The 24,961-nt window shown below is 49.4% G+C and overlaps 1 protein-coding gene across 1 annotated transcript in view; it reads right to left on the reverse strand.

Annotated features, from left to right (window-relative positions):
• Window positions 1–771: 771 nt before the first annotated feature.
• TBX5 (T-box transcription factor 5) overlaps window positions 772–24,961 on the reverse strand; it is a 32,133-nt gene continuing 7,943 nt past the window's right edge. The window contains exons 2-5 of the mRNA XM_082007755.1: window positions 23,435–23,444; window positions 23,031–23,122; window positions 11,538–11,764; window positions 772–3,214 (exon numbers count right to left, since the gene is read on the reverse strand). Of these exons, the coding sequence (XP_081863881.1) occupies window positions 2,631–3,214; window positions 11,538–11,764; window positions 23,031–23,122; window positions 23,435–23,444 (913 nt within the window). The 3' untranslated portion in view covers window positions 772–2,630. The remainder of the gene's footprint in view (window positions 3,215–11,537; window positions 11,765–23,030; window positions 23,123–23,434; window positions 23,445–24,961) is intronic.

The raw sequence follows: 24,961 nt of genomic DNA on the forward strand, positions 1-24,961 counted from the left end.
GGTACCCGGAGCGAGCTCCCGGGCGAGCGCGGCGTCGCGTTTTGACTCCGTCTAACCCAACTTTTCCAAGCCCCAGTTGCCGCAAGCGGAAGGCAGCAGGAGCTGAGACGGCCGAAGGAAGCCGCGTTGCGTAGGCAGCGCTGGGGTAGCCCCAGCAGACGCCGTCCCCAGGGCCCGCCGGCCGTGGGACAGCTAGGTGGGAGCATCACCTGCGAAGGGGTTTTACTAATGCTCGCCGCTTTCTGCCCCTTTGCAAGGTGTCCCTAGTCACAGAGGGCCACCAAGGCCACCAGCCACACCTGGGCAGAGCCGCTGCCACCGGTGGGGCAGGCTGGGGGCACCTCCTCGGTTCCTGCCCAGGACTTGGCCGTGCTGCTCCCGGGGGTGGACCTTCCTGCTGGGCTTCTCGGATGCAATCTCGTCATTTCTCTGGAGCTGATTTTCCCATCTTCTCTCCGATCTGTGAAGCATCCAGCATCCTCCCCTGCTTCGCCGAGGCTGGGACACGGCCCCACGCCTCCCCTGGTCCCACCCCGACCCCATCTGCACGGGAACGGGGGGCAGCTCCACCTCCACGAGGGCTTCCCGGTGCCACCCCAGCAACCCACCCGGATTCCCGAGGTCACTTCTAAATCTGCCTCGACGGGAAAGTGACCCCAGGAGGGCACGTCCCTTGGGGACGGGTTGGGTGGGAAGGACAGGGGGGACCCGGGCAGCTCCGTAGCGGACAAACCCACAGCCTTAAACTCAGCCCGTCACTGCCTCGTCGTCTTCCCCGTTGGGGTGCTGTACCTCTCGTGCTACAACCAGAAATAAAAAAATACCAAACTTCTGGGCACCGAGCAAGAAAGAACAAAAAAAAAAAAAACCACCCCAAAACCAAACAAAAAAAATGAAAAATAGGCGGGCAGGTCCCTTGCCGTTGTGAGCATGTGGGATTTATTAGACATAAACTGGCACACAAGAAGGGGAAAGTGTAGCTAGGTAGGGATTATTGTTTTCTTCTTCGCTACACGGCTTTGGATACCTGTCCAGAACCCCTCCCACGCACATACCGGCATTCCCATGCATCCGCACCCGCATTCTCAGTCGCTGACACACAGGTATACCTCTTTTGTTAATTAGAATTACTTTTAATTAAAAATATATGTAAATTATATAGACTGTGCACAGCTTGGAGAGAGGAAAAAAAAAAAAAGAAGAAAAGAAAGCAAACTTCCGTCTCAATAAAAATTTTAACCCCTTTGGACCAGCTGCTTTGCTGGCTTTGTGACATACCGTGAGTTATTTGAACTCCCATGTATAAATAAATAATACCAGGAAATTTTACACCTGAAAAATTCTGCAGTAGACATTTTTACTTACATACATTTGCTTTTTCTCTTCTTGCCTCCCCCACTCCCAGCCTCTCACGGTCATTTTCTGCTCCTTTTAAACACATTTACTTAATATCTCACTTAACATACCGGGAGCAGTATCCCTTTTTCTTTTTTCTTTTTCTTTTTTTTTTTTTTTTTTTGAGAGGAATTAAAAGAACGAGCGATAAAATGAAAGTTTGGGATTGCAAACAAGCGTCATCATCATTTTTATGAGCAAAGTTTTTCCTTTCGCTGTCTGCATCCTCTCCCCCTTTCCTTCCCCCCGCCCTCGCAGCTGGCGCAGACCCTCGCTTTCCGAAAGCCGGTAAAAATTCGGCAGGAGAAAAGCTGGGGATGTTTTCCAGTTTGAAAGATACCCCGCGCTTCCGTCAGAGACAGCTGATGGACCGGGAAACACCGGGAGACGGGAAGGAAAGAAGAGTGAGAGAATTACACGCAAGTGGGAAAGGAGATGAGTTTACGGGGCTGGTTTCTGCAGAGACGCGGTTTTGGGGCGTTTGTAAGGAAATGCGGCACCCCGCGGGGAGCGAGTGCGCTCGTGGTGCAACGCCTGGGCGAGGTAGGTACCTGCTTTTCTTATTTGTGGGTTCGTAAAACCTCTTTCTGTTGAAAAGTAACGACGATACTACTAATGAAATTAAAAAAAAAAAAAAAAAAAAAAAAAGCACCACCACTCCAACATCCACCCTTGGTAAAAAGGGCCGGTGTCTGGTTTTGAGAAAATGGAAAGAAAATATATATATTATTATTTATTATATAACATCGTCAACATCAACACCACAAAAAAAAAGTAACATCCTAGTTGTTTTCGGTCAAGCACTCTGACTGTGTTGAGAAAGGCAGCAGGAGTTCGGTGTCCCTTGGAGGAGGAAAAAAAAAAGCAGGAGGGCGGGAGGGGAGGCGGGCAGGGGCTGGCGTGGCAGCGACGCAAACCGGGCGGCGGGGACCGTGGCGGGGGAGAAGTGTGCCGATCTGCTGATTTTTCTTTTGAAACAAAAGAAAAAAAAAAAGGGGGGGGGGACGGGGACACAAGTCACACCGAGGCCGATGACTATTTCATCCATGGTTTCAATCTGTGTCCATCCCTCTCGAGTGCTATCCGTGAACATTCAGTTAAAGGAGTCTTGCAAAATACTCTCGCTTTTATTAATCGACAGGGTATTTTTTCCTTTTCCCTTTTTTTTTTTTTTGTGTTTTTGTTTTTGTTTCGTTTTCCACGGCTAACGCTCTTGCGCTTTCCTGACCGCCTCGTTAGCTGTTCTCGCTCCACTCTGGCACCATGCCCACGCCGTGGACCGAGTGGTACTGGTGGGGAGAGAGGGTTCGAGGCACACCGTGGGAATACAGGAACTCCGCGGGCTGTAAGCTGCTGGGAGGGGACTGGATGCTGGTTTGAGGTCCACACTGCCGGACGATGGGTTGGTGAGAAACCGAGGTTTGGTGCTGAAACATGCTATGGGTATCGCCTATCTGGGGGGAGGTATGGTTGGCCACGCCGCTGAGCCGCGGCATCAGCGGCCCCGAGGTGAAGTGGGCAGAGAAATGCTGGTAGGGTAACCTGTCCATCGGCTGCATGGCAGACACGGTGCAACTGCTGTAGGATGGCACGCTCGGCCACGTGTTACAGCTGATGTCTTCCAGGCTGGGCACGGGGTCCGTGGGGGGAGCCGAGCTGGCGTACATACATGCTTGGCGCTGGGCTGACTCAGTCCTGTACGAAGTGTTCAGTCCCTGCTGCTGGGGGTAACCGGACCTGTAGAAAGGATCCTCTTCTGCCGGAGAAGTTTCCATGTAGGGCTTCTTGTAGGGATGCTCGGTGGTGGAACATTCCTCATCTGTTGGGAGAGAAAACGCCGGGTAGCGAACAACACCACTACGCCCCGGGCTGAACCCCCCGCTCCGCGGTCCTCGTTTTACCAAGGACGCGGGCTGCACGGAGCTGATCCGGACGCTCCTCTCGCTTACGTCAGCGTAAATCCGGATCCCTTCCTCGGGATCGATCTGAATCGATCCTGCTGCAACCCAGTCTCGCCCTTGGCCCCGTCTGCTGGGCTGGGGAAGGGATTAGCTAGGAGCTCTGGGAGGAAAAATCGAGGCTGTAGGATGCTGGAGGGACCCTGAGGCTTAGCTCGCTCGGCGATACCCCACGCGCACCCCCAGACCACTAAGCTCCTTGAGTCCTTTCTGCTGCCAGCGCTTTGACCAGAGGACTAACGTCTGCCTGCGGGTGAGCGCACCTAACAGACGTCCCCGCTCAGAGCCGATGCTGTTAACAAAAAGCCTTGACAATTATATACTGTCACGATAAAGGAGACAAAAATGGAGATCCCAATAAAAATCTCCCCGGGAGAGCATCAGCGATGGCACAGTTGAGACGATCAGATTTGGAGTTTTACAGCCCCGGTCTTTAGCTGTGCCAAGGGAGCCGGGCACATAAATCCACGCAGGGCTGGGTGCTGGAGCCAAGCGTAACAAAAAAAGAAAAGTAAATTTCACAGCTAGAAACAACAAGGCGCATCTCGCAGAGCCCTTTGTTTCCTGCAGCATCCCGGGCCAACGGAGCGAAGGAGATAAACAATTTAGGTGAAATCTCTAGGGTGAGGCAAAATGAAGAAATGAATACGCGCTTATTTATTCAGTCGCAGGGTCATCAAATGAAATCCAGCTCTGCTGGAATGGATGGCAAAGTTCCCAGGGACGAGCACTTCACCAAGAGATTTTAAGGACAGCGAGGCAAGGGAAGGGGAGCTTGTTCTGACCCAGATTAACTTCGCTGCTGCTTAAAGAACAAGATTCCTGGTGCAGGCAGAAAAACATCCCACTTCTCTCACAGCCCTCTTGGCTGCACCTTTTCAACAGGGGTAAAATTTAGAAGAATACTGGAAAAAAATTGACTTTTTTTAAATTTTCTCAACCAACGTGTTTTGAGCTGCAGGTTTTTTTCACCCCCAAAATACAAAGGAGGAAAAAAAAAAAACAAACACCAAACCACCAGTTCCAGAAAAAAAAAAAAAAAAAGAGGACTAAAAGAATCTCTCCCCCAGGAAACGCTTGCAAGAAAAACGCAGGTGTTACTGCTGGGCTGCCCCAACGCCAGCGCCCACGTCTCGCTTTCAGGAGGTGCAGGTGGGCAGCGCGGGCGCCTTTTCTTTCTTGTGAAGACGCACATGCGCGTACCCTCGTTACTGTAGACCCAGCCACGTGCTTCCTCCGGGAAGCTGCACCCACCTCGCTTGTAAAATAACCCGCTACTCCCGCTCAGGTGCCTACCAGCTCCAGCAAGTCGGGCTGGAACAACCACTGCTGTTAGTCCTTCTGGCCCGACAGCCCCAGAAAGCATCCGGGCCGGCGGTACACACCGTGGGGACCGTCCCCTTGGCGTCCTCCGACTCGGTAATAGCAGCTGCCCCCAAATTCAGCTGGCGAGCCGCAGGCCCATTCCGTGCTTTTTTCCCCCGACAGCAGCAAAACTTGGCTCCTTAGTCCCAGCAACGCAGAGCCCTGATAATCAGGTTACCGTGTCTTAAATGAGGACGGAAAGTAGGATGGGATAAACCAGAAACTCTTTAAAATAGCCAGAACAGTACGCAGACAGATGCAAAAGTCTCTCCTTAGTCCCGATCGGGTTCGTTTTGCACAGGGGTGGTGGGGAGGATGTCGTTCCCGGAGAGACAAAAGCTGGAAGTGCAGGTCTAAGCTCCCTCCGGCGCACGGGGCCATCCCAGGAGGCACATCTGGACGAGCAGCCTGAGCTCTAGCTTTTACAGACAGCCTAAAAGTTTCGGATCCCTAACCCACCACTGAGTAATAAGGATACTAGGGTGGAAAAAACAATGTCTTGTAAAACGAAGCATTGTTCTGCTAATAAAGTTTTCAGCATTAAACCGCATTACTCTGCTGGCATTAGAAATCATTGGCTTGGGGTTTGACTGTTTATTTTATTTTTATTTTTTTAAACATACAACACAAAACAGTCAAACTCTGTTTTTCCGTTGTGTAAAAATGTGCCTGACTTACAACCTGAGGCTGCTGATTTTTCCATTTAGCCCAGACGTTTCGCTGCCTGCCACAGCCCAGGCAGAGCCGCAGTTACGGATCCACTTCCAGAACCCGTCACAGGTGAAGAGAGAAAAAACAAAAACAACCAGCATTTCAGTGGAAACCCCGTAAGTGCCGTCTCGTCTCCTGCAAGCTCCCGCGATCGCTCTGCTGGCCGAGGCTCGCTGGTGTCGTATGTGGAAAGGGCACCATCACCCCAGATTTTAAAGGTGTGCAAGGACACCGCACCCGTCTCCAAAGAGGACGTGGTCGCTAACGAAGGATTACAGCCTACCCTAACAGCTTCTGCCCGCCCTCCGGCCCCTCTTCCTGCTGATTTTCCCATCTATGTAACCTCCCTGGAGAGGGAAGAACGGTCCTTCTTCATCGTCAGATGGGGTGGAGCAGTCCAGAAGTCCTCAGCTGGTGCCAGCTGATGAATTTACACTGGGGCAGGCTCTCTTGTCTGGGCTGGCATCGTCCCGCCACTCCTCGCAGGGGAGACCAGAGCCAGCACGGCGCGTCCCCGTGGTGTGCAGAGCAGGTCCGCGGGTGGGAGAGGGACATCTTCAAGTAAGAGAGCGGCGAAAGGAGGACAAGTCAAACAGAGATCTCACACGATGCTCAAGGCTGCGGTTTAAAGTTATCTCCACGTGCTCTGGAGCCTGGGCAGCGTGTTCCAAGGCCGTAATCCTCTTCCTCAAGGTCCTCTCACCTCCTCAGCACCAGTGTAAGCAGGACACGGGAGATGACTGGTCTGCTCCGGGTTTGATTCTTGATGTTGGCTCCCTGATAGCACTTCACTGTCCTTTTCCTGTTGTCACCGAGCCCCGGGAGATGCTGACCATCCTCCACGTTCGTTGCTATTCTTGGAAGCCAAGCGTGGTGATCAGCTCTTGTGACCAGCCTCTCGGTACTGCACAAACCTCAAAAAGCAAAAGGTTCTGCCAAGCAGGGGAAGCTGCCAGTGCTTGGGAGAAGCTGCTCCCGAGTGGATCCAAGGAAAACGGAGCCTGCAGAATGGGGTGGAAACTGGCTCCCTCACAAGGAATTTGATGATCTATCTAATGAAGGAGCTTGAGTGAGAGCATAAGCAGTTCCAAGATTTCCGGTATTTACTACTTCCAGCTGGGCTGTAAATACCACACAAATGGCTTTTTAAATGGAATTTTCCCAATTCCAAGATTAGGGCCGACCAGAATGAAATGCAAACATGTAAAATCTCTGGACTTCAGGGTGCACTGAGCCCACCTCTTCCCTTGGTGTAAATCAAGAGAGCTCCTTTCCGATTCATGACAATCGGCTCCCCAGGACAGAAGACAATGAAGAATGGGACCCAACTGTTTTAGCTTTTAAAGCTCACCCACACTTCCAGGGCATTACAGTAGGTTCATCCCGACTTTGTGTGGGAGACACAATGGGTGATTATCACCAACACTGTTGTTTTACCCAGTCTGGCTCCCAGTATGAATCTAGCGTGAGCCTGAATACCCGATCGCAGTGTGCAAAACTGACAAGAGTTTTCAAAGAAGAAAAGAAAAAGGCAAATTCAACCAAAATGAGCATCCCTAAGGGGCAAAGCAGGCATCCATCCTAGGATGTGGAACCCAAGGCATGCTAGTCATTTCAGCAATTGCACGGTTTGCAATACGGTTGTGTTGCATTGCAGGGGAACACGACAGAAAGGGTTGTGGGACAGAGACAATCCAACACCAAAAGCTGGAACCTCTTCTGGAGGCAGCGAGTTGCCAGCACTGCCTGCAGAGGCGCAGGAGGCATCTCCTGATGGGAGAAAGGGATGCTTAGACGAAGCCGCTGAGACGACAGTGCCACAAGCAATGTGGCTGCACAGCAAAAGCTGGGTGCACACCAGCCCCCTGAACATCTCCCCACCACACAGGCAGGCTCCTCTTCACCCTCGGTGCCCCAGCAGCCACCTTGCTCCGGGCTCCACTGCGTCTACAAAACCTACTGCATCTACTCCGCTGCATCCAAGATAGGAACACCTCTGGCTGCAGCATAGCTCAAGCCTTGGCCAACTCATTGCGTCTCCTAACATCAGCAGGATGAGCAGCATGTCCTCCAAGACAACATCCCATACCTGATTTGTCCTACAGATTCTTTGAGTGAAATAAAATCTGGGTGGGAGGAGGGAGAAATCAGTTCAGTCAACAAAGAGGTCTGTTCACCCTAACCGTGCCTGCTCTTGAGGAGAAGGGTGAAAGGCAGTGCTGTATCTCCACCAACCTCAGAGCAAGAAGGAGGTAAAAGATATACTCTTCCCCACAGTCAGGGTCACGTCCAAGCTAGGTGCCTGAAGGATACGGTCCTCACTGGTTGGAGCTGGTGGATTCTGCCACATTCCTCTTCTCCCTCAGAGTGCCAACATGACAACTTTTATAACCTCCCCAGGGAGAGGCTGTTCCAGTCGCCTCCTGTTCAGCATCACAAGCATCCCAGAAATCTGCCAAGTGGTTGAGATTGTGTAAGGCTGGGAGGGAGCAGAGGTTTAGAGAGATGGCATTTTAGTTCACAGGAAGTCTGAGGGAGAGGATAACACAAGGGAAAACATGCCCCAATGCCCTAATTGGGACGTGGGGCTAAAATGAAAGACAGAAAGCAAGCTGCCTGCTGGTAAATCCTTTTGGGCTTCTCCAAGCACAACAATGAGAGGGAGAGGTGGAGAACAACTAGAAAAAAGGCAAAGCTCTAACAAGTCTTTGTTGCAGCCTAAAAATCCGCATCAAGAACTGAGGCCACTCCTTGGTAGGATAGAGGATTGGAGTTAATCCCTCTTCCCAAGGGCAGCGATTTTGTGAAATACCGTAAGCAATCTCGGTGTGGAGCTGGGATACAACAGAGGACAATTCTCGCCTTGAGGACTGCCATTCCCCAGCTCTCAGCGTGTTCAGAAGGTGACTGGAGCAGTGACCTCATTGCACCATGCGGGGGTCATTCCCAGTGCTGCAGCCCCGCACGCCCACCTGCACACCAGAAATTGCCAGACTTGGAGCTCTGGGATGTGTCCTTCCTTCCTTCCTCACCCAGAAGAGCATCACCTCCCTGAAACAGAGGAGCCTTCAGAGATAACATCCCCTCACAACCCTGCTGCTCTCCCCTAATGTAACTCCATATCAGATCTCCAGAGTGAATCCATCTTGACTTGACAGCTAAGAACAACACTGTCAGAGCTAAATCTTTGTCTTGGGTCACCAAGGAAGTAGAAGTTGAATAAGGTGCCTTTGAGTTGCTCGAATACAGATCTATTCTTAACTGAGCCTAAACCAAGACCTGACCTCCTGATTAAAAAGGATACAGAGAACCATCATGAGATGTCAAAGCTGGAAGGAGGCTGTCTTGGAAAACAGTGGTGGCATTTGCTACAGAAGATACAGACACCAGCTGGTCTCAAACCCAGTTGAATTGCCCTCTGCCCCTGCGAGCACTTATCCGTAACCGCAGCCCTGCGAAAAGGAAATAATCGCTAGAGATAAACCCTAAACTGACTGTAAAGGAGTCAATGTTTGGGGAGTTGATGATCCAACGAAATCAATAAAAAAACTTCCAGCCCAGAAAACAGACAGAGGTGCATTAGGAGTGAACACGCTCTTGCTTTCGCGCTTTCTTAGACGGCGAGGCTTGTTAAAAGTTACGCAGAAACGTAGGAAAGCAGAAGAGCTGTGAGGGAAAGCTTAATATTCCACTTAGAAAGGAAAGGCTGGAAAAGGAAGAAAGAGAGGAACGTTATAGGTAAGGTTATTTTCCCCAAGTTCAATAAAGTCCTTGCTCGGTGCTAGAAGAAAGTGCCCCGCTCAGTCTGAGTTTGAGATGAAACCTTGGATCACGTTCTGATTTATCTGAACAGAATTGCTCATCTCTAGTGACTTTTTTTTTTTTTTAATTAATTTCACTTTGCAAAGAGCTGCTTGGCAGCTTATGTTGGCTCTCTGTTTCCCATTAACTTTGTGTTTCTTTTCTTTAAGCCCTGGTGGCTGTTTTCGATTTACTAGATGCGTGGGGAGGGGGAAAAAGGCGCAGGGAGGAAAGCAGAGACTCAGGCTCCCGAGACGTACAGCTTCACGGAAGAAGCCGGTGGTATCGGACAGGACGCTGCTTCTCTTTGATTAAAGCATTTGGCGGCTTTGATAAAAAGCCCTTAACTGCTTGTGCCACTCCAGCCATCGTAGAGATAATGAGGGGCCACCAGTGGCCCGGACAAGGACTCGGCTTTGCCAGTCTCCTGCACTTTCGCAAGGGCCACGCAGGCCAAAAGGGGCCGGGGAGCTTATTACAGGGCAGATAGTCGTCTCTTTTGTGACAATAAGAGGAAGTGAGATAATTGGGGGATTGAGGGAAACCACCCATGGAGACACCACTTAGCGGGAATCCCAAAACTGGAAGGAAACCTCTGTTGATTCCTTATCACGTTACAATGTGGAGGCGAATGATGAATTGCCCTGTGGTGCGGGGACACGCAGCCGTCGGAGATTGTCCGGAGGGTTTGTTGCCATTTGGGCCAGCTTGTTTTGGTTAGTTTTTGCGAAGGGGAAGAGGAGCGGTGACATCTCAGCTCCCGGGGCAAAGGAGCACCGAGGATGGATCGCAGGCTGAGGGACGCCAAGGGCAAATGGGACCTGCCTTTCCACCGCCGACGGCAGGGCTTTGCCGCAACCCGGCTGCGTCCCGAAGCCTCGCACCCACGGTTCCGCACCAACACGGGGGTAGCAAGGCCCACATCCCCCACCTCCGACCTCAGGGGACACTCTGGGAGTCAGCTGCCACTCCTTGTTCCCTGCCTTACAGCCAGCTCAAGCCTCGCATCAGCACTTCCAACCACAGCCTCCGTACGCTCTACCTGGGCACGAGGGTTGCCTGGTCAGCTGGAGGGCTCAGATAATGATGCCTCCGTTTTCCGCGGTTTGGCTCAATCTCACGTCAGGAAAATATTAAGATTTGTCAACGTTTTTGTTCTGCATATACTCGTACATCACACACGCGCTCTTACAACGTTCGGGGGCTTCACCAAGGATGCGAGAAATATTTCCACCACCCTCCTGCCTCATCTCCCAGCACTTCCCAGCATCCGCTACCTCAGACTGCGTGTCTACACCGCACATCCCAGCACCCCAGGGGTTACGTTACTAAAAATAATGACATGTGGCTGACTGATAGGACCGCGCCGGGAAACAGGAAGGGATCTGCTGTGGGGACAGGCTAGCGGGCTGGAGAAATTCATGGTGCGTTCAAATGCCACGGTGCATACTGACTCCTGTTAGCTTTTCCCGTGCAATGTAGACTAAAATCTGGAGAAAGGGGAACAGGGGTAAGCAGTAACCATCTCCTGCCCACCCCAGGGGGTTGCATTCAGCCGTGGAAATTCCCTGTTTTCTTCTGAGCGTCTGGGGTAGAGCTGATCTGAGGCTTTTACTATCCGAGTCCTGCAAGTGTTTCTGCACCTCGGCATTCCCATTGCTTTGGGAGAGGAAGGGAGAGGCTGCAAACCACGTGCTCCTGCCCGAGAACAATTATCCCACCGACATCGTGGGGCTCTTCACGCCAGGACGAGCCGAGCAGTCAGTGTAAAGCCCTCACGGTTTGATCCCTCCAGCTCTGTCAAAGCAGGTCAGTCGCAGCAGAGGGGAACGAACATGGATATCTTGATTTTCAATCCCACGCCCCATTCATTAGACCGGGCATTTAAAGTGGAATTGCTTTCTGCGTGCGGACAACTGTCTCCCAACTGTGAGACTCTCAGTTGAAACCTGTGCAAAATCCAAGCTGTCAAGGTATCTCCACTTGAAGATTAACCCTGTCTGAGGGGCTACGGAGGCAGATAAGTCATCTTTATCTCCAGCACCAGCTATCTTACCGAATGTGGATTCGACACGGGCGAAAGGCACTGCCACCCCTCCCGAGAGCTCGCTCCCAGCCCAGCGGCAGCGATGGGGTTTTAGGCTAACGCTGGTGGCACGAGTTGCCCAGCCCAGCCTGGGCGAGCTGCCCACCTCCAGCGCACAGCCCTCATGCCCGGCCCGTGGGCAAGGGGAAACGTCAGCAAACGGCCTCGACAGCCACGTTAGGAAGGGAAAAGCACCGAGCGGGGAGCAGCCAAGGCCTGACCTTTTCTCTTGGTGCAGTGGTAGATCTGGCTGTGCTCCTGGGAGATCGGGTAGGGGTTGGCCGGCGGCAGCAGGTCCTGGGAGGTGCTCGACACCCCGTTCTCACACTGGTACTGGGAGCCCAGGTTGGAGGAGGCAGAAAGGACTCTGGTCTCGCCACTGAAGGGGCTGTGATTCGAGGACACTTTTTGTCTCACTGTGCTCCTGGGAACGACCGGGTACTCTTTACTGAAAGCAAAGGGGGGGGGAACACACGAGGCAGAAAAGCAATCAATTAATAAATAGATCAGTGAATTAATAAATGAAGGCAGCACATTAGTGTCACGGTGTTTGCTTAGACTTTCAGGGAAAGAGAGACATCCCTCCCAGGAGACTGCAGCCCCGTCACACTTTATCCGTGCAGCACTCTTCTATTTCACTTTCCTTTTAGTATCTTTGCCTTTAGATTCGTGCCTCTCCCACCACAACTGCTATTTTACACCCATACATAAAATACATATACGCAGCTATAGTGAAATACACAAGATTTATATGTACATGTTATGATAGCATTTATAAATTATATACTATTTATATTGCATATGTGGTTGCGCACATGCGTGTAAATAAAAACCTTATTTCTGCCAAGCTGACTTGGAGATGGATTTAATATTTAGGTCTGCTTTTTCCCCTCGTGGTAGTTTTCCCTGTTCCTTTTCCCCAGGGTCTGCCAGCCTGGTTGTCCTGGATGGGATGGGGGATCCCTGGACCAGAGAACAAGCTCCACTCCAGAGCGCTCAGAAAAGAGAAATAAATAAATCACCAAGACCTGATGCACGCCAGAGCCACACGCCCCAGCAGAGCCAGGCTGGGAGGGTGAGCACTGATGGAAAGTCTGGTTTGTTCCCTTGCTCTGAAATCTGGTTTGAAGCAGGGATGCTTTGCCAACACCAGCTGGAAATCCCCTCTCCTACAAGACCCTACAGTGTGTTTTGGAGACATTTCTCCAAGCACATAAGGAACATGGCTGGCCAAGACTATTCCTGCTCTGCAGGGAGCGGAACTGAAGTCGAGTAGGGGGTCTCAGAGACCTCAGGCGAGGTGCAAGCCTCCTCCTGGGCTGTCTCCAAGTCATCCGGGTGCTCCCTGAACCCAAGGACTTGCTAAAACACGTAAAGATGAGGTAGTTCAGCAGCACCTCGCAAAGCGCCACCAGGCTCAGAGCCGCCACGAGCCAGAGCCCACGTTCCAACACAAGCTTTCTTCTTTGAGGCTGCAACCGTCGGACCAAGCTGGCTTTGAGGTATCCTACTCACCCGCCCAAAATCATTCTACTGGAGAAAGGACAGATCCTTAAATCCCATCAACAGGCTTACCCGGCCACTTACATGTGAAGGAGGAGCCCCGAACCTCCGATTACACCCCTTAGAGAGGACTCTAGCAACTCAGGACTTATTTACAAAACTTAACAATACCGATCCTATAAACCTACTCACAGCAGGGAGCTTTCATCCAAACCACTGCTCTGGTGGCTGCCAGAAACACCAGCAACCAAGCTGTAACGGAGGGGAAATTCACCCAGGAGCTCAAAACCAAATAAATGTGTCTCTCATTGTGCCACGAAAGCCTTCCAAACCCTGGGCACTGGTGGCTTGCCAAGCAGAGCCTATTCCAAAGGTGGGGTTTCTTCCCTGGAAGCCCAGCAGCTCCTCCCCGCAGGGCCAGCAGGAGGATGACTGTCCACACCCTTGGGCTGGATGACCAAGCGGGTTTTTCCCCAGAACTGAAGTTCAGGCTGTGCACAAGGAACAAGAGAGAGAGATGGACTGAGAGGAAGCAGAGACTTATCCCTCAGATATGCAAGACAGCAGTGGATGCCAGGGTGTGTGGTGAGCTTCAGAAGACCTCTCTGCCTGTGGACACCCAGTGTTAGCATTTCCAACCAGGAGCTCTTGCTGGAGGGCAGCTTTGGTGGCTTTTCAGGAAGGTCAAGATCTATGACCTTCAAACCTTCTAGGTTCAATGGTACCTACCAGCCCAACCAGGTCACAGTTTTGAGCTGCCTGTTCCTGTCACGCTCCACCTTCACACAGGGATCGTCATGGAAATAGTACCAGGATGACACTCCAAAGGTGCATCCCCACCACGTTTCCCTTCCAAGGAGACAAGCCACAGGGATGTGACACGTGGGCCTTGCCCTTAGCTCTCCTCCCTAGTGAGAGTCTTCTGCATGGATTGGCTGGTTTCCTCTTCAGCTCTTAAGCTCCAACATCACCACCCTCTATCACCACCAAGAAATGACAAAACCTTTTTTTTTTCTTTTTTCTTTTTTTTTTTTTTTTTTTCCAGTGGGGTACCTATGAGTTACAGTGGAGGAGGAGGAGGGACATGCCATGGCATGATGCCACGTCATGTTCTCTGTGGCTCTTTTGGAGGATGTAGAGATGACTGCTGTCACAGTTTCTCCTGGCTTCGGTGGGGGAAGCACTGGATGTCTCTTCGGGGGTGCCATCCTCTCCCCATTCACACATGGGATTAGATCTGCATGGGGGTTTCTCACAGTAGATTCTCAGGGTAGCTCACAGGGACCCCACCAGCATCAGACCTTCAGTGTGTGAAGCACCACACAAACACCAAGAAGCCATCCCCGATACTCAAACACCTCTCACTTAAATCTACGCTTTCTCTGTCTCAGTGGAGAGCTAAGAAGGGGGAAAAAAATTAACAACATGATTGTTTTTTCTTGACAAAAAAAGATTTCCTTTCTGTAAAGGAGCTGTATGCCTGAAACAGCAACATTTTTACCCTGAAGTGCCAGCATAGGTCATGTCAGGATCCCGCACTCCCGTTGTGCACGGGGGACGAAACGCCTTTCAGACGGCATTTCCCATGGGACACAACGGCCTCCAATGGCCGTAAGAGAGGACCATGGTGCTCTGTGGGAGACGTGGTGGGAGCAGGGAGTCATGCTAGAGGGGGAACAGGTTGGAGACACCAAGTTTCCAAACAGCAGTTCCCAAGAGGTATGGCAATGACTTTTCTCCAGACTGAAATATTTCCATTTCAGTCAAAACATGTTGGGTGTTATTTTTGCCAAAAAATCAACTCTTTGAGGAGGGAGAGGAAGGAAACTATTTTCTAACTAAATACCTAAAATATTCTCTTTCTTTCACTCTAATATTTTTCTATAGACAAAGGCAGTTATCTCTGTATTTCTACCTTTTTCTTCCTTATAGGAGCCTATCTCTAATGAAGAAATATCTTTGGTACCTTGTAAAGCAATAGTCATCTTGAAACATTCATACCATTTCCTGATCCCACTTAATATGCGGTGTGCACACCTACCATTTTAGTTTCTCCTTCAGTCTTCAAAATTTATCAGATTTTTTTTTTTTTCAGTACCTAAAAGTCACTGTTCCCAAAATAGCTGGTTGTAATCTTGGGCCACAGTTTAACGGAATGAAAGCTTTTGTTCACCTCTGGCACAAAATGACTTTTGTGTCCAGAAATTTTGCTGTCCAAAAAAAAATTGTAGCAAAGTGGGGGGGGGGGGGGGGGGGGAAGCATTAAAGCTTGACTTACATAGGCAATATGGGAAATTGTCCACACAGCAAGGAAGAGACTGTTGCTCCCGGGCCAGAATGTGAGTTAGTTTTACATGGGGGCGTTAATGGGCTACTTTTTTTTTTTTTTTGGCATTAAAAATTGTAAAATTAGAAGAAGAAAAAAAAAGTTGGTTGGGGAAAGAATTTACAAGGCAGGAAGCTGTCACCGGTCTATTTAAAGTCTGCTGGAGGCTAATGATGAATATTCAGTTACCATAGTTGGGGTGTTACAACAGCAGAGGGGGACGGGGAGGAGAGGGGGAGCCGCGTTGCACAAGGTGCCGTACGGTCTCTGCACCACCGGGCTTCCAGCTGAAAGGGCCACCAGGAGAGATTATTACTTTGATTTTTCATTAAAGCTCGGGGGAAGAAATCAGGGATGAGGTCCAAGCCTCCAGCAAAGGCACTTGGTCCTGAAGCCTGGACTCAGTTCCTAACTCCCACCTGGCTAGATGTTTCCCAGACCCGTAGGATCAAACACCGGCTCTGCACAACCGTTTTCCTACTAGCAGACGCACTCCTCCGAAGAGCTCATCGTATAACCGGGACCCTACGGATCAGGCCTTACGAGTGAACCCTTCCCGCATTTCCCGCGCGCTTCCACCTGGATCAGACCTCTGCCAGGTGGAATGAGCAAACTCGGTCTCATTTTCTCTTGTGACGTCTTCCCCCTCCCCTGGCCAAACAACGCCCTCGCCGTGACGGACTCAGGAGCTCCGTAAGATCACTTATGCCACAAATTCATATCTAGCAATGAATTCGAAGGAGCACATTCAAGAAGGTTTTGTAATCTCAGAGCTGGCAACCTTCTCGGCCTCTGCAAACTAATAAAAACCGTAGAAAAGTTACAAATATAGACCCTCACAGAGTGACATCCAGTCCACTTTCTTGCTTATCGCTACGCTGTAAGAGAGTAATAATTTTCAACCTATTTTCATGTGCAGACTCGAAGTTTCCTAATGTACCAGCCAATGCATAGTAAAAGCAGCTGCCAGACAAAAACAGTGTTAAAAATCTCTTTGAAGATCCACAGTTTACGACCAGGAAGTTTCTGTGTTGAAGCATCCAACCCCTGGCCCTACGCAAGCTATTTTAGAAAGCGATATTTGTGCAACAAAGCGCTACGTACCGCAGCTCTCCAGAGCTGCTGCAGCTCATGGTAACAAGACTTCCAAAGAGCTATTAAATGTCAGGTCCCAAGGATCATACTGGTATCTGTTCGAGGTCAAGATAAGGCATAATATGGAAGAGGATTTCCCTGTGGTTACCCGCTGCCACATTCTTACAGCATCCTTTGAAGTCCCCAAGACGGGCACTGTCTAGATCTTGCTCACAATGGCGATTCCTAGTCTAAAATCTGACTGAAGGTGTATCCGTGACCAAACACAGCGATCCCCCTCTACTCTTTCCAAGTTGCCAGGAGATTTTAACTCCTCCCTGGTCAGTCATTAGGAAAGGACAAATGTTTGCCGTCCTATCCGTCCTGTCCCCTCCACCCACCCAGCGCCCTTGCATACAGCGGTGAAGGATCAGACCCCAGTTCCAGATGTGCAAACATAACTCAAAGGCATTTGGGTTTATATTTTCCAGGCCATCAATTGTTGTCCTTCCTGCTGGGACTCACGAGTGGGAAAGAAATGGAAGTCAGTCACAACAGATACAGAAAGAGGAAGAGAAGAAAAAAAAAAAAGAAGTGACTGGAATAAATATACCATCTCCCAGGAAAAAAATAAACCAGAAAACAATTGTCAACGCACATTCATTTCCGCTTACTTCCAGCATATTGAAATAAAATTAAACCACCCTCAAGAGACTGCCTGGAGAGCCTGAAGTGGATAAACTACAGCAGGAAAGGACTTGGTAGGAGAGGAACTGCCAAGTACTTCCTTAAGTCCTACCTCAGATCAAATACAAGCTCTCTCTACACAGGGACTGCAGGACAGCCCCACAGAAAAATAATGCCCTAGACTGGAAGTCTAGTAATAAAAGTCAAAATGTCCACCGAGAAATACGGGAGGCTGTTCACCGCAGCATGCTCCTCCACCGTATCGGATGTCCTGACCTTCTTGCCAGGATGGGAAGGGGTCCAATAACACTGGTTTGGGTGCACGCATGATATGTTAACAACTAGTGCTTCCATCACTCCTACGAGCAATACAGCCCAAAGAGACCGCTGCAACGAACCCAAGAACCAGCAGCAAAAAGAACACCTAGAGATCTAGAGCTAACATTATCAGGCAAATGAAAAGATAGATTCCTGCAGACAAATACTGCTGTTCATGTTGGCACAAGAGGAACACGAGAGGAGGTGGAAAATGGATGTTGGCCAGCAGAGACAGCATGAGCATCCATTCGTGCTGGGCTGAGCTTCTGCAGGTCGGGTTCCGCTGGACAGATCCCCCGAAGAAGAGGCAATGGAGGAAATTGCAGCTACCCTGCGTTTCTTGAGCTGACTTTCTCACTTTAAAAGAGCTGTGGATACCCTCCAGTGAAGTCTGTAGAGCCTTGATTTTGGATTTCATCTGAATTCCATCAAATTCTATAGAACACAGTTCAAGCCTACAGTTTCCACTGGGGCTTTGACCAGGAAACTTTCCTCGGGGATGTTTGCTGGAGGAAAACATCATTTCTCTAACAGATGTTATAACTCCAAGTCTCACACTGAAAATGTTTCAGACAGCATGTGGCTCTTGGGAGATTTCAGTGACGGAACATGGAAAATCAAAGTGGATGTAAAGATGTAATGAGAAGACGCAAGAAGAGCAAGGTCATTCGCAGCGCACTGAGACCTACTCACATTAGTCAGACCAGCGCCCATCAGTCCAACTTGATGTTAGCATGCCAGGGTGGACAAGCGTTTTGGAGCCTAGAGACTCATTTATTCTACTGGCACCCCAAAATGCACCATCTTCTTCATTATGCCAGCCCTGAATCATGAAACTGATTTTATATCCTTTGTGTCTGGCCCAGTTTCTGTTCTTGGTTATACCAGGAAATCTTTGGAATAATTCCTTTGGAGCCAGGAAGATTGCTGCGGATTAATGCCAAAGGCAGCAAGCTAGGGCTCATAGCCTTTGACGGTGAAAACATATACATGATGTTGAACTACACTGACACTTTTCTTTGTCGAGTGGATCACCCTGGATCTTTGTCTCACTTTGAAAGGACCCAAGGCACCCATCAAGGGAGCCAAGAGCCACCCTTTCACATAATCATCTGTCCTCTCAAAAGCTTTCCCAATAAGAAGCTTCAAGGACTAACTTGTATTAGCTTGAACGAGCAGTAACTAGGGCCTGAGACTCCCAGAAGCTCTTCAACACCCATAATAATCGCTGAAGACAATGGGAGTTGCAGATGATCGGCAAGGGTTTAACAGAATTGCTCTTTCACAGTGCTTCCACGAACACTTCTCCCCTGCTGTCTTTTGGCAGTCACGGATTTTAAAAAAATAAATAAATAAAAGCTACGACTCGCAGGCAGCCCCCCAAATCGCCCAATAGCTATGGTTTATCAGCACAGTTCCACTGACTCGCGCGCGTGGGGAATTTTAAGGGCAGAGTCCTGCACCGGCATCTGCAATGCAGAGCTCATCATCTCTCCACATAATCGTCGCTCTCTGCAGATTTCTGCTGCGTGTTTTGCTCTTGCTCTCCACACCAACTTCCCCTTGGCACGGGCAGAAGTTCTAAGCGGAGACAAAAGGAATTTTTACAGTACAGCAGGGCAAGAGATCTGAAAGGAATTCTTTGCTTGAAGTTCCCAGCATCACAACTACATAATTTTTACCTGATTTATGTTTTTCAATTGCAGTGTGAGCACAGGATATAGATGCAGTATAACTCACACCCCTCTACACTTTTTTCTCTAACATGTTTTCCTTTTTCTTCTTTTTTTTTTTCTTTCTTTGTTTTTTTAAAATCAAGGAAATAAACTTGATCTCATGCTCAGAAACTTGAAAACTTTAAAAAAAAAAAACTTTTCTCCCAGAGCACTCATCCTGTCAAAGAAACTGTTAAAGGGGTCCTGCGTGCCCCAGGAAAGAAAGGCATCGGGGGAAAAATGAACATGTGCCAGAAGTCTGCCTTCACGGTAATTTGGATTAGGGAACTCTGGAGCTGGTGGCTATTCTTTTTGAATGAAATCATCTGCTGCTGAAAGGCTTAATATCACTACTGAATGAAGTTTTCTACCTGGACAGACTTATTAACTTTTCTTCTGGGAAACAGGAGGAGAAAAACCAACCGCAGAGGCCTTGCAGAGGAGAAAGCCAAGGAGAGGGATGAGCTCGAAGACACGTCCATCCACTCTGCAGAGCTCCTGTCGCCAGAGGCCAACACCGTTGCTGCTCTTGCTTGGCCAGGGCACGCAGAGAAGGCGTCAAAGTCCTCAACGAGGCACCCAAGACCTCGCTCTGAGCTCACTTTTGGCGCTGGAAGTTGTCTTTCTTCCCTGCTTTGTCTTCCTTCCTCTCAGCCCCTACCGTTTGCCAACGGTAGGTGTTCAATGGACAAATCATCAGGTCAAGTCTCCACCGGCATCTAGACCTGCTTTGCTTCACCCCACTGCAAGACCTGCTCTGAGGTGAGCGAAATCATCTTGGATGCAACAAACTGGTCCCCCTCCCATCCTCTGACAGCCAAAGGTGCCGGGAGACCACCAGAGCTGGCCAGATGGCAGTTCTTTCGGTCAGGATGGAACTTGTCTCGTGCAATTTTAGCTGTTTAAAAGACAGGCATCTGCTCTGTGCAAATCAGTCAGACCCTGCAGGTGAGACAGGCGGAGGAGGTGGGCTCCTCACCCACCCTGCCGTCCGTGGGGCAAGCTCTCAAAGGAAAGCAGCTTTGCTCCCTGAACTTCGAGTTCTGTTTTGCGCGGAGGGAGCCTGGACGCCAGCCCCGCCGGGGGACACTGCTTCTAGATGGCATCTTCAACCACCACACACCTACTCCCAGCTGACCCAAGCCCCACGCAAGACGTTAGGACCTGAAGGTTGAGTGCTGGAAGCATGTCTTCACCAGGGCTCAGGCCTCCAAGGCTGCTCCGAGGCGTGTGGGTGTAGGGGAGGGAGCAGCGGGGGACGCTTTGGCTGGGACCAGTCTTCCCCCAAAATGGGGTGCCAGAAGCCAGCTCACACGCCCGGCTGGGGCGGCGCTGCCTCTCAGCCTTGTCTGCTGGGGTTTGCTTCTCGCAGAGTTGATCTCAGCTAGGAGATGCCCCTCTGCAGTAGTCTCATGCAGGGAATTAAGAAACATTTGAGATTTAAACAAACAGAGGGGTTCCGAGGCTTTCCTCGGCATGAAAAATCCATTCCCTCCATGGCTATACCCCTTCGCGAGATGATCAGCGACCTGATGAATGTCAGGTCACCAGTTTCCAGTACAAAAGGCTGGGCACTGTTTTTAAAAAGTGTACGTTTTTTCCAGCTAGCTTTTTTTTTTTCCTATAATGAAGGAGTAGCACTAAAAATATGTCCCACCATATTCTCCAAGGGCATAAATAAACTTCACTCCCCCAAAGCCAAGACAGATGTACCTATACCTGCTAGGGAGTGGGTCCATCACTGGGAAACAACTTCACTACATACTCACACACACACTTAATATATTAAAATCTATTTTATATATATTTAATTTTTTATATATATATATATATATATATGAAACCTATATAAACTCACAAAGGTAGGTCATACTTCTCTAACACACTCAATCCTGAATGGTTCTTTATCTTATACATGCAATTTATTTTTATATATATAATTTATTTTATATATGTTTTCATATATTTTTATATATATTTGTATATATTCAGATATATATAAAAAACCACAAAGGTGGGCGCATATTTTTCTAATATTTTCAACCTTGAATGGGCCTTTATTTTACTATAATAATCTTATCCTGCTCTCCCTTAAAAAAATGACATCTTTGTGAAGGTGCACAGTCATTTCTACGCTATCTGTACAGAGGATAAGTTATTAAGGAAATGAGCATCAGAAATTATCCTGTAAAGTCAACGCTGTGGATTTTAACCCTTTCAACCCTGCCAGGTCTGAGCGGGGGTATTTATATGTTCCGAATGTTTCTGTTCACTGTATCGTCGACTATGACCGCAGGCCAGCATAAAAATGCCAAGCAATTTTTAGCACAAGCTCAGCATGGCTAGATGCCATGCTCTTCATATGGCATGAAGCCCTTCTAATAGTCCTCACTGTGTTACCTCCTCCCTCCCGCCCCAAAAAGCCCCACGATGAATGTAAACCTTCAAATCTTTCCATTGACCGTAATGAAAGGGTAGTTTAGCAGCAAAAATGTGCGGAGGACATCGTTACTCAAGTTCCAGTAGAGGTTGGGAGGCTGGCATGGGAGGGAGGCGAGGGGGGAAAGCTATTTCAAGTGGTAGTGCACCCATAAATAAATAAATATTGACATATTATGCCAGGATCTGTGCTGTCGTTGGAAAAGGCAGACAGGGAACACAGGGCACATTCAGAAGATGACAGAGATGATTTAGATTGAGAAGAGTGTTATATACACTTCTTTCTTTCTTTTTTTTTTTTTTTTTAAATGTATGTCTTTCTGGATCGGAGCCTGACAATGTTTGTACACAGGAGTACATTTGCCCATTTGGGTAGAGTTACGGGGGTGAGCGTTCGCAGGATTACAAGCATTATTCGCTGCCTGCCAGCGCGCTCCGCACGGCTACGGAGAGCCATGCTCAGGTCACCAGCTACGGCAACTAGAAGAGACTCCGGCATCTGCACTCCAGCTTTCAGTGACCACCTACAGCCGGCTCCCGGGCGGGCGGTGGAAAGAGCCCTCCCAGCAGAAGGTCACAACGCAGGTCCCTACAGCCCTCCAGTGAGGGCCAGCTCTGCCGGCCCTGGAGAATGAGGGATCCAGGTCACTCCTGCCCTCCTGGATGGAAAATGCTATATTGAGCATCTACATCTGTCTTAGGTATAATCATGGGTATGGCACTGTTCCTGCAAAACATTTGCACCAGGAAGCCACTTGACACATGGATGAAGTTCCAAGTGAAGTGAAAGGCATGAAGTTAATTACTGGCAAGACCTGACATTTAGAAAGGGACTTTAAACAGGGTTTTTAAGCAGGATTTAGGTTTGATTTTCAGCTTAAGTACTTACATCCAAAACTGAGATCCGAAAAGACCTCTTCAGCCACCTGGCCCTGGAGATCCCAACTTTTTCTAATACCTTCCTTCTTCAACCTCAAACCACCACATCTACGCTCCCGCTCTGCACATCCAGAGCCAACCAGGCAGACGTTCCCCTCCTGCCAAAGACCCTCTGAAAGCCAGAAACCAGCACAACGCCGGTGTGAAGACCTCCTCTCACTGGTGGAGACCTTCCACACCAAGATCTCCAGGGGCAGCTGGAGCACCCTTAACAAACCCGCTCCCAGAACAAGGCTGAGAGCTTAGTCTTTAAAGCACTGCCACTTGGGGAAAAAAAATAGCCAACAGCTCTTCTGCAGTAGCCCGATGACCAGAGCTTCTCAGAGCTAGTCCAAGTCTCTTGTTGCTTTAAACAGGTTTATGCCCACATGCAGCTGCAGAGACATCTGTTTAGCACAAAGCTAGAGGTTGTTGTGGATGGGGACATGTCAGAAAGAAGTACAAGGTCCCTGCGGCCAAGAGGACAACCCACAAGTAAGATCCTGCCTCTGTAACCCAGCAGTTAAGGCATTCACCTCAGAGCAGGAAGTCCTGGATTTTGGCCCCACGTCCTGATGATATTTCAACAGCTTGACGCAAAATGCACAGGCAGATGCCAGAGACAGGACTGCCGGTAAGTCCTGGCTTAGCTCAAGCCCCAGGTGACGTGCAAAGCAAAGCCCAGGCAGCTCTCGCGGTCCTGAGTGGGGCCCCACAACGGCAGCACGCGTTACCTCTGCATCCTGGACATCCTGTGGAGCTCCATGTCGTCACTGCCGCGGAAGCCTTTCGCAAAGGGGTTGTTCTCAATCTTTAACTGGGTGATCTGAAAGGGAGGAAATGCAACGGGTTCATCGCAAGTCCAAGGCATGGCCTGGGAGAGAGGGGATATTTTTTATTAAACCCAAGCCAATAGGGACGTGGGGGAAAATACAGTTTCAAGGAACTCAAGTCATCCTTCAGCTCAGGCATTGACCGCTCCAGATGGGCTTTCCTCTAGATCTCTCCACTGGAGAAATATCTCCTGTCAACAGCCTCTCACTTCTCTCAGGCTTGTCCCATAATTAACACATGGGACTGCACACACACATACAGAAATTTCTCTCTGGAGGAAATCTGCTTTCTTAGAGTTACTTACTTTCTTTTTGCTGTTGGGACAGAAAGGGCTGCACCAACCGGGGATGAAAGTCATATTGCCTGAACAAATCCCCCTGACACCAACAAGTATTTCCTCATCAACATGCAGCTAAAACCTTACCTCTCAATCCCTGGATCCTCTCACTCAGACCAGCAAGGCTGACCCTTCCTGTATTTCAGACCAGGTCAAGGTACCCCAGGTGCTCTGCATCTGACACCCTTCCCCAAGCAGCCCCACACCTGCAAGCACTGCATGGACTAACTACCTAAGGTACTTGGAGGGCAGCCCCACCTCTGACCACTGTGCCCTGGAGGAATATTTGTCTCCCTGTCAATTCTGGAAGGAATTAAGAGGGACTAGTTTGCTCGCTTACTTGGCTACCTTCAGTATCTGAAGTTTTCATTTTTGGGATGAATCCCCCTCCGACTCCTAACTTTGGTCCTCTTACAACACCTAAGTTAAACATTCAAAGCAGCTGGAACGTACCCTCATCCAAAGCAACTGTGCTGCTCAAAGAGGTGCAATCCTCTCCTTCACATACCTCTCCTGAGGGCTTAGGTGAGTAGATTTTCTCAAGCCAGGGGTTGTCATTTAAGCAAATATTAACCGTGGACCGGCAACACCCTCAAACGCCGCTGATCTTGTACAAGTTCACTCTGCCGTGCCAAATGCGATGCAAATGCTTTGGTGTCTTTGCAGAGTGGGACTGAGTCTGGATCAGGTGTGATCTAGCTGCAACACCCTAATGTTCAGGCGGAAGAGCAACAGCTCCAACAGCTCCCCTTCTTCTCTTTCTCCACCACTGCCTGTCAGTGCGAGCCCTCAGCCAGGAGTCGGGAGAGCCACTTGCACTCGCCCAGGAGGAGAGACAACCCTGTGTTTGCCGTTGGAGGAACTTCATGCGCTCACCGCATTTTATGGAAACACTGTCCTTCCTTCCTACTGAAAGTTGGCCAACGGGAAGGAAAGAGCTCAAGATTAATGGCGGGAGAACAGAGGTGTTCATGTTCACCAAGTCAAGCACACACAACTGGACCCACCTCTTTGCCAAAATTCAAAGAGAAAAATCTGGCTCAGCTAGTGTCAATAGCAAACCCCGCCAGGTGTCTGCATGACCAGATCATTTTGCTATTTTCTCATCTTATATTTTCTCTCTTAGCATATTTTTTTTCCAAAGGCCATTTGTTTATTTGCCATTTTTGCCTAATTCACCCCCAAATCTCACACAAAGACCCCATCACCCCTACGCTTGTCCCCATGGGCATTCCCATTAAATCAGGACCTAATTTAGTAAGTAAACAGGGCTTTTTTGTCACGCATTTCAAATTTCAAAGAGAAGGGTGAACAAACAATCTCTTTGGTCCAATTTGCCATTTGAGCCATTCTTTAGCAGTAAAACAGGGGAGCATTTTATAATTAAAAGCCCTGAATAATTAGACCCCCAGCTGTGTATTTTGCAAAGAAACTGCCTATCGGTTTCCACCAGAGAGGTGGTGGCACTTCTAGAATGAATAATAGGCATTATTC

This window comes from Phaethon aethereus (assembly GCF_964289735.1).
Source record: "Phaethon aethereus genome assembly, chromosome: 17".
Classification (NCBI taxonomy): Eukaryota; Metazoa; Chordata; class Aves; order Phaethontiformes; family Phaethontidae; genus Phaethon; species Phaethon aethereus.